General features: G+C 36.8%; 1 protein-coding gene across 16 annotated transcripts in view; it reads right to left on the bottom strand.

Moving 5' to 3' along the window:
* ptprsa (protein tyrosine phosphatase receptor type Sa) overlaps positions 1 to 16,077 on the bottom strand; it is a 259,420-nt gene that overhangs the window by 51,752 nt on the left and 191,591 nt on the right. For 9 of the 16 annotated variants that reach the window (XM_032572235.1, XM_032572242.1, XM_032572238.1 and 6 more), the window contains 4 exons: positions 11,619 to 11,939; positions 9,641 to 9,834; positions 8,227 to 8,253; positions 6,535 to 6,652 (listed from right to left, as the gene is read on the bottom strand). The exons of 4 other annotated variants lie outside the window; for them this stretch is intronic. In XM_032572235.1, the coding sequence (XP_032428126.1) occupies positions 6,535 to 6,652; positions 8,227 to 8,253; positions 9,641 to 9,834; positions 11,619 to 11,939 (660 nt within the window). The remainder of the gene's footprint in view (positions 1 to 6,534; positions 6,653 to 8,226; positions 8,254 to 9,640; positions 9,835 to 11,618; positions 11,940 to 16,077) is intronic. 3 more of the 16 variants (XM_032572240.1, XM_032572244.1, XM_032572248.1) reach the window with 1 other exon arrangement.

Here is a 16,077-nt window from a genome sequence, read left to right as displayed (position 1 = left end):
CTAACATTTTCAAATGGCATATTTATGCTTTTTGTTTTTAATGTTGCAAAGCAAAGCTAAACTGCATATTTTGCATGATTCATAAAGCATGTTTGTATTATGTTTTCTGCATATGTGATTATAGGAAACACAAGTTCAAACATTCTCAATTATTAATGTTAAAAGATCACAGAGACTAAAGCTACATTCACAGTTATAATTCAAAGTATTTATCAGTTAACACAACTGAGTAAGCTTGTCTAGTATGGTGATGTGGAAGATCCTCAGCAGTGATAAATTTCAAGAGTGATCGCTGTTCCCATTATCATTTAATGTTACATAGATGCTTTAGCTAACAGAATCTCAGAACTGCAAACATCACTAAAGATTTAAACAAAGAACAGTTCCTCTTTTAACTGTTGTCATCTTTTTACTTGTAAAATGTCTGCTCTACTCAGGGGCCCAAACTCCATTGCTCAGGGCAGCCCAGTTTTGCTGCTCTTACGGATGACAACTCATCCAAATCCTGTTTTTAAAGGCCCAATCACTCAGACAGAGGTAGCAGGATTTAAAAGAAGCCTGCAAGTGCTCACCAGCTGTAAAAGTTTTAGGAGAGACAAGTGTGGCTGATTTGTTCTAAAGCCACATCTCAGCGTAAATAGGGGCTACCTTGAATCTATTTTCAATAACTTGCCATTTCTCTGTGTCTTTGAACAGACAGAAGGTAGAGACAAAACAAGTCATATTAACATTTCGGACACATATGTTTTGCTCTCAGACCTCAGGAATCTTTCCAGACTATTTTGAAAAGGATTTAGGAAAGTGGCAATTGTTTTAGAAGTGAATATTATTATACTTTCTTCCTCTTCTTCCACAGAACTGGCCCTCAAGCTCCCTGAGGGAAACTGGAGGATAATTATGTGATGGCTGATTCAGAGGACTAAGGCGTAGTATGAATTATAGAAAGCATACAGACAACATTGTAATGCACCATTAAAAAAACCTTGAGAACAGAAAAAATATATTCTTCTGCATTTTGTACTTTTGGAGATTGCTGTTTTTCTAATGGATACTAAATAAAGTAAGAAGAATTACATGAAAGATACAGCTATGAAATGGAGATACAAATTGGTTAATGGCTGAATTAAGCAGAAACTGGTGCATTTAAGGAGCTATTGCAAATGTTAACTTTATCCAATCACAGAAAAGTGAAAAACAGACGAATAATCATCCACAATGAAAGAATTGCAATTATCATTAATCTACAAAACACCAAAAGGTTGTTTTGCTACATTCCCGTCTGCAGCATGAAAGCAGACTGCATTTAAAGACATGCAGTACTTCACAAAGCCAACCCCTAGAGCTGCTGAGTGATTGAGTAACACAGCATAGGCAATAGTTTATTTACTTTATAAAATTTAATTTGATTTGGTGAAGTGATGGTGTATTTATCATTCACAAAGCTTGCCAAAAGAATTGATAAAGTAGGTTTGCAGCAATTGTATGAGGTCTTTATGAATTTGTCAAGCTGAATAAGCTAAATAGAACTCTAATTTTGATTTAACTACAGTGAAATATTCTCTGCATAGAAAATATTTCATTAGCAGTTTTAGGAGCCCCACCGATGGATGTGACAGTTTTGTTCTCCACTTTACATTGAAGGTAAGTGACATATATAGACTTTTCTCGTTGCATCTTACATGAAATGCATTTGCTGTAATAGTGTATGAACTCTCACGTTTTCTGTTTATGTTTTTCCAAGTTGCCACTATCCATTTTTCTGCATCTATGCACGTACAAACACACACAGCACATTCTGCTTTTTACAATCCACTTTCTCTTGCCTTATTAGTCGTTTGTGTTTGATAATTGGAGCCTTTCTATAGACGGTTGCTAGAAGGAAATGGGAGTGGGTGGGTTAGATGGTGGATTGTCAGCAGAGCTTTTGCCCATAAGGGAAAGGCACAAGTGTTGCATATTGGGTGAAACGAATCCTACTAATACTTCTTGGCTACATGCTACAGATCAGCTTAGTGTCATTTAAAAGCCCACTCTGCCTTCATGCTTGCAGTTAATCAAGAAAATGGAATCAGAGATAATGATCCTGGGATGATATCATGGGTGCATTTTCCATTTTCTTTTTTTTTTTTTTTTGCTTCTCTTTGAAAATCAACAGGCTGCTGTGTGTATCCTTTGCAGCCTTTGTAACCCCAGCGACAGTTTTATTATTTGTACATTCAAAACTGTGGCCTAATGCCTTGTAGGGGAGAGGGATCAGGGGCACTGAGCCAGCAGATTGGTGTCGGGAGGGGAGGTGGAAGCCAGGGATTGTTCAAGCTGTGTGTATGTGTGTGGTGCCACAGGGTGATGATAAGAGAGCAAGGGCATGGAGAGGAGAAGAAAAATGAGTGAATGAGGGATGATGAAGGTGACTAGGGACAGGGAGCAATCAGCTGCAAAGAGGACCCACAGGGATATGAGGAGCTTGATATGTTTGTGTGTGAGGGTGAAGGTACATGAGTGATTCTGGGATTTCTGGACACCTTGATTGTCCTTTTCTTCTTTACCCTTTTCTTGCTGCATTTCATCACTTCTTCCCCTAAGCTACCCTTCACCACATTCTTTTATATCCAAACCTCCTCCCCATCTCTCTGTCTTTGTCCATTTCATAACACACCCTGGTTCAATCCCTCCATGTGGAACTCCTGGCACGTTTCTCATCAAACTGCAGAATTAACAGCTTTCTGTTGACGCTCACTCACTGACTGAGAAAGGGGCAACAATGTTTTCTTCTCATCACCTCCTCTCTTATGTCTACCATTCATGCACTTGACAGACAGACTCTTCCAAGTAACTCAACTGAGTTGTAGCAGCATTTTATGGATTCCGAAAAGCACCACCTTTCAACCAGTATTTTATAGGCCTTTGCTAAGTCAACAGCCTGCAAGCATGTTGCAACCTGAATCCAGTAGCATAAGCACGCATTTCTCAGAAGTAGATATGAGTCAGATTCTTATATCTTCCCTTTAGAATAGAAGAACATGTTGTTCTTCTATTCTTTCCTTCCAAAGCTCTACAATGGCTCTACAATGATAAACTACTTCCAAGCTTTAGATACCAGAATAGAGTCTGATGTCTGGCCAAAATGTGTTAAGCTTTTAACCTAGGTATCCAGATTACCCAATTTGTGCCATAGAGAATAAAAGAGCCTGCATAAAGGCAGTTGAAGGTGATGGTACAGAATCCAGTACTTGTGGATGTAGCTCTTTCAAAACTTAGTGTGGCCCTAGGCAAAAATGTAGAAGTTCTTAAAACTTGCAACAGTAACTGACATTTAATTGTGAAAAATTACTTTAATTTCTAATTAAATCTAGGACACCTGGGATAATATCTGAAAATATACCAATTACCCTTGAATTCACTGTGCCGTCACACTTGCTGTTCCTACACAGCTTAAACTATCAGATGTCTTCTACATCACTAACATTTGCTAAGCTGAAATAAAAGCGAAAAGGTTGAGAGACTGCAGTACATTCAGAGCTCTGTATGATCCAGATGAGATTCCTGCTTTCTGAAAACATAACACTTCTATAATCATTTACTGGCTTCCTGGTAGGGCTAGACTATACGATATCGCTTCACACTCACAAGTGTCTGTATCTTAAATAACTTCTCTCCCCACAAACATAAACTCATTTCTTCACTCAACACAATCCAAACTCCACCTTCCCCGCATGACAATGCTGTGGCCAGTGGGCAAACAAGTGTTTTGTGCTTGTGCACGCAACTTTTTAAACATAGTAAAGCCTATGGCATAGTTGTAGGCTGATTACTGGTTTTAAGATACGCCAAGGTTAGCACAATTAAATTTTCAGAACTGCTAAAAGGTTCTATGAGTAGAACACAGAGAAAAACACCAACAGTCATGGTGTTGAAACCAGATAGGTGTCACCCATTGACCTTAAAGCAATGGTAATAGCTGGGAACAACATACAGCAGAATGCAGGCTGGTTATCAAAACAGATAATCTAATTAATTAACCAGCACTTTGCATGTGCAGTTTAATGATAAACATTGTCTTTGGCAGCAACAGAGACCTTTCTCCCATTGGCCCTGGTCAGGTTGACTTTTCAAACAGAACTTAGACTTCATATATAGAGAGCTTAGACTGATATACAGTATATACTGTATATATATATATATATATATATATATATATATATATACTGTATTATTTTTTTATTTTCTGAGAACATGACATCATGTTGTTTCAAATTAAAAAATCTCATAGATAGATTTTTATTAAGATTTGTTCACATATACAAAATTATTGTTGCCAGTTCTGGAGGATGAAAAGACATGGCCACTGATGTGAATCGACTTTTTAGCAACACAAAAACCTGTTCTCTTTTTCATGATGTTCCATTCCTTTCAGGCCTTTATGTCTCCAAAAGAAAGGAAATGGCTTTGACATCATCACTCCTAGAGGCATTTGTGTTCCATAAATGCATGGGTTTATGGGATTTTTTTTAGAAAAAAGAAAAAACTGAACAGGTATTTCATAACTTGTACAGACGCTTGTGTGATTCAAAATTACACAGCTGTACAATAGGTCATAAACTACCTCATGCATTTACATCACATATTGAAGAACTGACTCTTTATGACAGTGAAGAGACGGGTTTGGACGTGTTATTTAAAATTCCTTTTTCTGGTTAAAATTTTACAGCTAGGAATTTAATTCCCAGAGGTTAATTTTAACTACATAATTGTCTCATCCACTGATCAAGCCCAAAGTTATGACAGGTGAAGGGAATAAAACTGATTATCTCTTCAACATGGCACCTGTTGGTGGGTGGAGTATATTAGGCACCAAGTGAACATTTTGTTCTCAAAGTTGAGGTGGGTAAAAAGCAGGAATTATGTGAGGGAGCTTGGCAAGTGCCAAAACTGCTTGTTTTGTTGTGCCTGCAGTGGTCGGCTTCTATTCAAAAGGGATCCAAAGAAGAAACAGTTCTGAACAGGTGACAGGGCTACAGGCAAGGAAAGCAAAGTCTGGCCTGTGTAGTCTGATTGAACAGATGAGCTACTGTAGTGAAATGGCTAAGAACACTAAGTCTGATTATTATAGTAAGGTGTCAGACTACACAGTTCATCACAGTTTATTTCATATTGGAGTGCACAGCCACAGATCAGTCATAATGCAAAAATGATGACCACTTCCTGCCAATAAAAGCACCATCAACGGACCTATGAGCATCAGAACCGGACCATGAAGCACATCCCCCAAGTTGGACTGAGATCTGGCAAATTTTTATGCTATGTCTAATCAGTATATTTCTTGATATTGTTAAATTTTATCTTAGTACAGCACTAAAATTCCTATAAGTGTGAATGAATTTAGGTTCGTTATTGCTTGAAAAAGGAAAAATATTCAAATTAATTTCTGTAATTATTTTACAATGTTCTCATGAGGGACCACTAATATTTACTAGGTAACATCTCTTAAAACATGATAGGTCGAAACCAGGTTTTTTTTTCCAAAAAGAAAAAAAAATTCTCTCTGTTCCTCACATTCCCTATTTCTTCACCTTTATCTTTTCTTATAACAAAAAATAATTTCCTTAAACATCAATAATAATTATGAAAAAAGAATAAAATTGTTCTCAGAAAAAGGACCAGACAACCATGGAAAAAGTAGGATTGAGCATCCTCAAACAAGATCCTTTTCCAGCTTTTAGGAGAGGGATCTACGTATTTAGTGGTCCAATGTCTTACTAAGAAATAGGCCTGGATGAGGTCCGTGTGCTTATGTTGTTTGGACATGCCTACATGTGTAGCATGTACTAAGTTGCACCAATATAAGGTTGCATCTTCTGCAACCTCAGTCTTAAACAAGATTAAAATACAGCTTCACAATTTAGATTACGTTTATGCTAGCTGAATGAACACATGTGGTTTATACAAACTGTGCACACCAGTGGTTACAAGGGGACAAATTAAGAATACAAGGTTTTGTAGCGCTAATAGATTTGCCTTGGATGTTTTATTCATACGGCAGAAACCAAAGACCCAAGTGGGGTTTTCATGCTGTCATAATCTGTCTGAAGAAATCTCAAAGTATCTTAAACGATGCCCTTGATCTCCTAAAAATTTGCTGACAGTCTTCTGAGCTTGACTGAAATTATAAAAGAAATACTAATACAAGTCAGCGTCTGATGAAACACAGCCATTGAAAGAACTATTGACTCAGACACATGTATTTCTAAAGCTTGAGCTTTAGAAATTTAAAGCTAAAGCTCATAAAATGACGTATCCTTCATAAAGACACATAATCAAGTCCCTCAAATGTCACAATGTGTCTTTTTTTTCCCAGTGCTCCAAATAGTTAAAAAATGTGTCTGATTTTGGCTCTAAATCTGAATTTTTTATGAGCTTTGGTTAAAGAAAACAAAAACAACTAAATTAAGAGATAGCTTAAACTGATCAAAAATCTCTTTCTGACAACAGCCTTTAGTCACAGGCTGAATTTGTGAATTTTATTTCCGTACTGACCTGCCCCTTTGGTCACCACCACTTTGGGTTTACTCCGTGCTCCATCCCCCTTGGTGGTGTATGCTGCTACCGTGACGGAGTAAGTGGTGTCTGGCTTGAGTCCTCCGATGACCATTTCCTAAGGGGAACACGGGATAGACAGGGAAAAGGAAAATGTCAAAACCTCTTCTGAATTTTTCATGATCTGACCCCACTTTGTAGAGCTCAAAGCACCTTGTGCTGAATGTTAATCCAAGCATCTCCTGGTTCTCTTTATTAATTTTCACGAGGATGCATGCATTATACGCAACGATTCGCTCTGTGTAATGGGAAACCATTACGCAAACCCTCAGAGCCACAGAGGTGGAGAAGAGACATTATGTATGTAAATGCAAAGTAGTTCTCTCTTCTATTCCTTCAGCAATTTTCCGATCAACAACTTAACTTTGATAAATGCCCACTGAATACATCCTGGCCTTTCACTGGCAGTTTTTACCTATGCCATTACGGTTCCTTGAGTCTTCTTCAAAGAGAAGCTTCCGATCAATTCTAATGAATCTTTCAAGGGAGAAGGTTTTCAACGAATGCAGAATGAGGTTTTTAACAGGCTGGTTGGCAGGGAGGATGGGGTAAGTCAATAATGGTAAATAAGCTATAAGAACTTTTTATACGTTATAGTATTTTTCTGTACTACAGCTACTTTTTGTTTAATTAGGGTGAAATTTATCGAATGTGGCAATCCATCTGTAGTAGGTCTACAGCGTTTTCCAAAAGTAATTTTCCACATTTTGTTATGTTTCTGTTTAATTTACTGAGATTTTAAAGTGCAAATCAAAGTTCTTCACCTATTTTCAAATGAACTATAACCAGCTTTCCTGAAGAAAGGAAACCCACAGCATAATGCTTCCCACTACCATGTTTCTAAGTGTAGATGCAAAACATTTAGCTTGTCTTACTGAAAAAAAAAAAATCTGCTTACATGTTTCCATTTAATCCTCATACTTATGTAAGAATGACTTTCTTTTTACTAGTCTTTCTTTAGGACCGGATGTGTTAAATGTACCACTAATATTGTCTTGTTGACAAAGTGTCTCACCTGAGCTGTGTTTCCCCATAGGTTCTCTACAGATATAATGGGCCTCTAGGCTGCTTGTATTTGTAATGTGACAAATATGTAAGGGTTCAAGGAATAACAACTCTTTAATACACCGCATGATAAGAATTTGCAGTAGGAACCAAGAACAGGTAGGAGACTGATCACCATTTTTATGAATCTTAAAGTGACACAATAATACAAAGCAACACAAAGTCACCACATCACAAACTACAAATTCTAACAAATTTAATACACACACGCGCAAAAAAAAAGAAAGAAAATAAAAAATAAAAAAAAAACAACTGTTTTTGCACACAGCAAGATACAAGCAGCATTAGCATTCTGAGGAGATTTTCTAGTGGATATTGCATCAGCCAGCATATAGTGACGAGTAACTCTTAATGGAAGTTTGTCTGTTTTTTGTAAGAGACATATAAGGATAATGTAGAAGAGGTCTGATTGGGCAGCTGATGTGAAACTTGTAAGCCTCTCATTGTTTCCAGTTAGCAAAATAACATAAGAGGGTTGGGCTTGTGCATATTGTGGACCTCACCATGGTTGATGCAATAGCCACTGTTTCATGAACACAAGGCACTCAGGCAAAACGTTGTACTCACATATTCAGCCGTATCGTCCGTTTCCCACTAACCCCCCCCGCCAAAGTGAAGAGTGTGCAGGAGAGAGAGAAAAAGAGCATTTTTTTTTTTTTAAGGAAAGAGGAAAACTAAAGTGGGGGAAATAGGATTGTGAGAGATTGAGGCTTTAGAGGTTTAGGATGGGCAGCCAGCAGAAATAGGTCACTAGTTTTGGGAGGTCAGAAGAAAGAAGCACTCCTTGAAGCTCAAAGGAGACAACTGAAACAAGCCAAGTGGTACAGGTCTGAGAGTATGTTACAGTGTTACAATGAAATAGAAACATAAGAATGGTTTTTGTAATCCTTAGACAGAATCTCCTCATTTCTGATATGCGTAGTTGAAGACCATGTAATTTAGGTTACCAGAGCTCAGGAAATCAACAATTTAATGTGATGCTGGTGTTATTTGGATTGAGCTGCCCATTCTTTTTTTATAAAGTGTGATCAATAGTTTCAATTGAGTCTGTTTCTAAGTGGAGCTGCATACATTATTTTCCCATCATTATGTCATGACTTTCAGGATGCAGTGTCCACAGTATCTAGATGATTACAACTAGGCATAGGAGACACGATTTACCAGGATTCCTCTACAACCGTGTCAAAGGATTTGCAAAAGGAATAAATGTTTGTTGATTCAATTTTTTAAAAACAAAATCAAAATTTTCTTTGGTTTCTTGAAGCAAGTACATGCAATTTTTTTATTTCCACTATTGCTGCAGAGCATTTATTCCTAATAGAAATAGTGCATTTATTCCCTGCAGAATAGAAAAAGTAGGAAAAGATAAGGGAAGATTTGATTACTGCTCTTGTTGTGGGTTGAGGCGAAAAATAATATATTACAGCAGCATGAAATGTAATCCAAGAGGTAAACATCCCCAATATCGCTCCACATACTCCAGTGACATTTATAAAGACAAAACTGTTTATAAGAATAGATGCACTGATCAAAGTCTGTTGGGTGATTTCTAATTTCTGCATAGATTTTTATCAGGTATTTTATCCAATTCTGATTTCTTTCACAACATTTAATTTAAAAATGCCTTTCTAGCCTACCTTCTGATGGTTATAATTAATCACATAAACGTCAGAGGAAAGAATCTAATGCCAGGTGTTTGTGTGACAATTCCTTGTAAAACAATATGGTACCAATATCAAATAAATGTAAAACAAATGACAATGTAGTACTGGGTGTTCATATTTTGGTGTGGTAAATATGCATTAGTAAATATACAATGCATATTAATAAATTACTCGTAAATAGTAGTTATTTACAATATATCCATTCAGGTAAAATTTGGCCAGTTTCTCTCAGCTGATTTCCAATTTTATCTCTAATTGTACATATACTTTGAGGGAATTTACATTTTAAAGAGAAAACAATGTATTATTGGTTATACCTGGGCATCAGCAAGCATGACATCCTTGATGAGGGGCAGGCCCCGTGACTCGCCATTTTCAACACGTACATAGTGAACTTGGTAGCCACGAATTTGACCATTTTGCTTTCCAGGTGTCACAGAACGCCACATCACTTTCAGAGCTGTGGAGTTGAGAACCTCCACCTCAACCCTCCTTGGTGCAGCTCCAGGAACTAGAAATAAGAAGCAGTTTAAACACAAAAATCAGAATATAAACATGCAATATTTTCTTTGACAAACGTTTTGCACAACTATAAAACAAACAAACAAAAAATAAATCCAAAATACTAATATTACAGACACATTTCAAAACAATATAGATCCAACAAATAACACTGAAAATACAGCCTATATCCCAAATATACCTTCACGACTTACTCCTGTCACCTCCACCCTTTCAATATGTCTCTTTGTGGCGGGAAGCCTTGCCACTTATTCATAATGACCGACCTTTTTGGCAGGCCTTGAATCCAGGCCACTTCAGGTGGCAGGGAATATCATTTTCTGAGATGAATGTGCCATGCATAAAACCCCTCCTCTTAAACTGCTTCCACTTGCTTCTCCACAAACGCTTTTGCGCTTCTTCATTCTCCAAATCACAACGCAACTCCATCCTCTATTTTGGTTCCTTCATAACCAGAGTTCTCATTTCTTTAACTGACACTTGTTAGATGTCATTATTAAAGCAGCACCAAAAATAGTTTTGATTTGCCTTTTAATAACTGCCAGAATAATAGCGGTATTTAAAAACACGTACGCCAGACAAACGCAGAAAATATCAACATGACAGATATAAAATGGTTTACGTAGAGTAGAAGCTAATTCAGGTGAATCTATGTCACAGGTGCTGTGGTAAGATCAATGGATCAACAAAATCCTACCATGTTAGGATTTTTCTTCTTTCGTCAGATTAACTTATTTTTAGCTTCTTTAAATGCTTGTTTCCATTCCATGTAACCACGTTGTGGTGTCAAATTGCGAAAGGCAGGTCTTCAGGGAGCAGGGAAATAATAAAAGTGTATCAAATGATAGGAAGTGAACAGAATCAAAAATCAATTCAGGTGCACAGTAGCTGCCCTTTCTTTCCGGAGACAGTGAAGCGGGTATGTTTTTCCAGTTAAACGGATGGATTAACACACCAAAAACAGTTTGTTTCAGCAGCCTGAGTGGCATATTCAAGATTTTTGCTGGTGTACTTACTAAACATTGTTTATAATTTTCCAGTCCAAGCTTTTTTATTCTATGTTTATGCTTTTTTTACCACCAACCTATAATCTGCCATGGCCATAAACATATAATCTTGCATCATAGATTGCTAAATTTTACAGTATCACAACATAAATACTTAAGTTTGTTAGCTTAATAATATAATACCAATAACATTGTCACCTAACCTACATACTGGTTAAGCAGACTTGTAGAAAAAAAAATCAGGCTGAGTTTTTCCATGTCTGGGAGGTGGACATTAGGTAGATGTGTGTCTGTGTGTGTGTGTATAACAGTAGTTATTCATAAATTATTGTCAAAAGAAGGTCTAGGAGTATGCTAAATGAAGAACATTTGGAGTTGCAAAGACGCAGCATATTCATTCAACTTTTACTGTTTTTATTTTATTTTTTAATTTTTCTACACAACACTCAAACTGGATTTTGAGGTTTAGGTTGGTGAGGAACCACTTTTTTATGTGCAAACCAATTTTAATTTAAAAATTCTTAAAGTAAAAAATTTTAAGCTTTACCTTAAGACTTAAAGTACTCAACAACCCCTGAACGTCCCAGTTCATTTCCCTGATTTGAAAATTCAGATTCTTGAGTACAAATGGAACATAGCAGTGTATTTAACCCCTACTCTTGTGACTTCAAGTTAGAGGCCAAAGCAGTTTAACCTTATTTTAAGCTAACAGAGAAAAGTTCTGTCTCTTGATAAGGCCAAGTCTCCACATAAGAGACTCACGTACCATCTTCATCTGTCCGACAGATTAGGGGCTCACTCTCAGGGCCAGGCCCAATCTCAGTTGAGGCGGACACTGTGATTTGGTATTGGGTCCACTTCTCCAGTCTCTGCAGCAACACCCGCTCTTCGGTTGGAGGCACTGGCAGCTCCTCCATGGGGTCTGTGTCATCGCTGGCCCCTTCTGAAGGGCCCACCGCTTGGTAGCGCACCCTATACCCCGTCAGATCACCATTCTGACTCTTCAAAGGTGGGGGGCGCCAACTTACCAAAAGGCTGGTGGAGCTGGTAGTGCTGCACTTAATTTCTTGAGGGGGAGCTGAGGGTTCTGGTGAGGTGGAAAGGACAGGAAGGAAGGGAGGTACGGGGCGGTAGAGGACGAGGAGGATGGGGAAGGCAGAAGGGTGAAAAACGAAAAAATAAAAAGATGGTAGAGATAAAGAAAATGAAAAAAGGAAAATTTTAAACTCAAATTAAAAACAACAGGAATAATTAAAATGAAACTGATCAACACAAAACACAAATATATGAAAATAAAAACAGGTACCAAGGAGATGCCAAATTAAAAGGTAAAAATGCACACCACCATATGGAAACATAATAATGAATCAAGACAGCTATGCTTACTGGTTTTGGTGAAGATATATGTTAACAGAAATATGATATTTTATGAAATATAGGTCAATTGTTTGGTACTTTTTCAAATCTAAAAAGTCTACCAGCTAAAAAGTTATGACAGATTTAATAATTTAGAGTCTTTAGGATGACTAGCACTATTTTAAACAAGAACTCAGAAGTTCACTTTATTTTTGTGATTGTTAGACAAAAAAATAAGTAGTTTAAAATGAAAGTTTGAATCATTCTAATTTATCACACAGAATTTCATGGTAAACCTTTGTGTCTGAAGTGCTTTTGGAGAACATGTTAAATAAAAAAATGCCCTCTTTTAAAATTCTTAACATTTTTGTTTTTCCTGACCAAATAAGATTTATTTTAGCCCTTGTATTTTATTCTTTGTGCAATTCTTTCCACCTTGATGTAGCAAATCTAGTTCATTATTACATTTTCTGACAGCAAAGCAATAAAAGCTAAATTAAATATGATTAGAGACAAGGACATACCACACAAAAGTTTAAATAAAAAAAGTAAATGAAGAAATAAATATGTTTTCATCCAACAATAAAGGACAATAAAGAAATAAGTTATAAAATCAAGGAGTTTAACGTGAAATTAGTTCAAACCAAAGTGACTCAAAAGATTCACAACAAATACTTTCTAAAAATACAAGGTGTGAGTAAACATCAACAAAGGAAAATAAAACCAGATGCGCATAAGAAAAAAAAAACAGTATACCATGGACAGACAAACAAAAGTAAATCGCAAGCATTGTCTGCATCATACGTACCTGACTCCCAAAAATAAAATAAAAAAAACTTTCAAGACTTTCTTACCAACAGCACCTGACTCCAGAGTGTGCTTACTCTAGAGTCAGGGAGAAGCAACCCTTTCCCATCCTGAAAATGTTATCAATTTTATGATCAAGTCTTGTTACAGTTACAGTAAACAGCTATTTGTATCCACTGATAGTTGATTTGGACCCGCTTTGGGGAGAGCAAGAGGGAGAGAGTTGGCTCTGTGCTGTAGCCAGTGCTGTTTAATACTGCATTGTAGGGCCAGAGGGTCCACAACACTGAGAGAAGGGAAAGCCAGTGGGGAAAACTCATTATCAAGATTTTCTACGCTTGTGAACTTGGCCAAGCACAGAAACATCCTTCCTTGTTGGCAATTTCCTCAAATAAATCCCATTTCATAGCCCTATGTCTAAGTGTCTCTGAGAAGCCTGCAGCCATTTTGACAGTGCCAAGACACAAGACAATGTCATCAACAACATAAAAAGCTCATATAATGGAATTTATAAAACTTTAATAAAATGTTGTGAGCATAATGTCACTTTAGAAGAAACAGATTTAAAATTGAAATCAAAAAACTAAGAGTTTTATAAAAAAACAAAAAGAAAAACATTTTCCTTGGTAAAAAAGACACTGTTCCAGTACACAAAAATAAAACAGGGCCACAGCCTTAGTTTTCAAACACTTTTCTGTGTCCAATGGGCTTATTTACTTAAGGTCTTACTGGATTTTGAGCCATTCAGCTTCTTTCCTTTGCCTGTATTGTATTTGCAAACTCTCCCCCGTCAAGAATGATTGCTCCGTTCTCATTCTTTGTGGCAAAGAAAAGGTTTATAATTCTGACAGGGTGGAGGTTATCACAGTGCACAGGCATCTCTATGCTTGATAACAATTTAAGACTGGATTGGGCACATCCTTAATATTCCATGGAGGCCAGTGGCAGGATTAAAGATACTAGAAGTATGCAACCACAAAATAAGTATTTTGGATAACGCTTCACTTGAAGTGCTTCAAAACTTTCATTTGAAGTTATCAAGACAAGACAAACTGGTCTTGTCTGCAATTACTTCCTCCACTTCGACTTTCAAATATGATGTGGGAGGTTTTTTCACTACAACTTTCAAATTCAAAGTGAAAGAAATTTAGAAGATATTGAATATTCTTAACAAAAAACTACAATGGTTATAACTCAATATTAATGTGAAGTATTAACACAAATTGCAAATGCTATTTCTATCACAGTCTAAATACAACTTTGTACTGTATATGGACTCTGTCAGAAACCTCAAATGACATGATGTTCGTTCTTGTAGATCATTACGGAATTAATCCCAGAGATGCCAAATGGCCATGGTGTGGCTCACACAGATATTCCAATACATCTAAAAACCTTCTGCAATTACAGTAAGTGGGGGGAATAAACTGCTTGTTTGGTAAAATACAGAGGATTTAGAATCTGCCACTTTAATTTTAGAGAAGGCTTTTGACTGGCTACTGGCAGGGTCTAGGTATAATCTAAATGTGTAACAAAGCCTGACAATCCAAGGCCTTGGCTCAGAGCTCATCGCAGAGCATGAAATTAATTCTGACTCTATGAAATGGGATTCTTATCTGCCATTCGGGAGCCCTGCAGCCCCTCAACAACCACTCCAGGGTCTATCTCAAGTCTTCTCAGCATGTTTTAAAACTGGCAACAGCTGGAAAAATTACCCTCCAAGGTTTCTGGTTGTGGACCCTCTTTTTTGCCATGTCTGAACTGTCTCATAAACTGGTTTCAACCTGGTCTGACAATGGTAGCATACCAGTTGAGGTCTTGCTTCTGAATGGGAGCCATTGTAAGAGAGAACGTCTTGCGTATATTAAAACCTGCTACAATTTTGAAAAGTGAAAATAATTTGGTATCAGCCACATTGAAGTAGTTAGAGTGCAGACAAATTCCAGAATTATTATGAATCTTTTGCTCGTCAAAGCTCCCATTACAAGCCTCAGGTAATGCTATTTGGACTGAGCATAACCTTCAATGTTTTATAAACAGTTTCTGCATAGAAAATAGAGGAAATACATCTGAAATGTCATATTGTCTGTCTGTCTTTCAACTTTGTAGCATAGTGATTCAGTGTGCCAGATGTTGGAGGTCTGAAAGTGGAACTTATACAACATGTTTGGGAAGGAATAACTACTTTACATGTAAATCTTAAATAGTTTTTGTGTTCTTGAGAAGTTTTTAGTTTTCAGGGATTTATTCCAGCAATCACTTCATTAGATGTCATTAAGTTTCATATCCAACTAATATTATTATTTCAATCAAGCAACATAGTTATTAAAAGGTAGAACTTGATAAGTTTCAGTGCTACTTTTGTGTGTATGTGAAGGATGGCTTTTGGCGAAAAATCTTATTTTCAAATGTTTAATGTGTGAGTGTGAAACTACCAAATGACAAAACAAAGGTTTCTTGAACTGTGGCACAAGTACCATTGATTGTACTCAGTAGGTATCAATATTTTCAGGGTAAATGTAAGAAAATCAACTGCCATCTAGAGTTCCTGAGCACCAACGATCAAGAACTAACTTGTTCAAATTGTTCAAGAACAGTAATCTTTTATTCTCTCTAAAAGGAGGTGTATTTGAGACATTTTGAGAACTGTTAATATGAACTGAAAAATACAGCTGTAGAGAAGGAAAAAGCTCTGGTCATAAGTTAGTTCTGTTCTATTTTATATCTTGGATCTGGGAAAAACATCAACCCCATCTTAGCTGGCTAGACACGGCACACTGAATCTCTAAACCACACAATGACTTACCTTTGAGCGTCCAAAAGAAAGTAATTTTTAACAATAAACATTGCATTTGCCCGACTTTGTTTTTGAATATTCTGACTTAGTGCTGAACAACCAATGGGTGTAATTGACTGCAGCAACTTTACAATGAATCTTCAATGTACAGAAAAATGGCATAAAACATGTCATTAAACATCTCTGAGGCCCAGGATAAAATGATGTCAATAGACTGGATAAAAAAAAAAAAATCATGGCTGCTTGTTTTAGTGTTATGACCAAA

The sequence above is a fragment of the Xiphophorus hellerii genome, chromosome 9 (genome assembly GCF_003331165.1).
Source record: "Xiphophorus hellerii strain 12219 chromosome 9, Xiphophorus_hellerii-4.1, whole genome shotgun sequence".
NCBI classification, from domain to species: Eukaryota; Metazoa; Chordata; class Actinopteri; order Cyprinodontiformes; family Poeciliidae; genus Xiphophorus; species Xiphophorus hellerii.
This window is presented reverse-complemented; position numbering and strand designations above follow the sequence as displayed.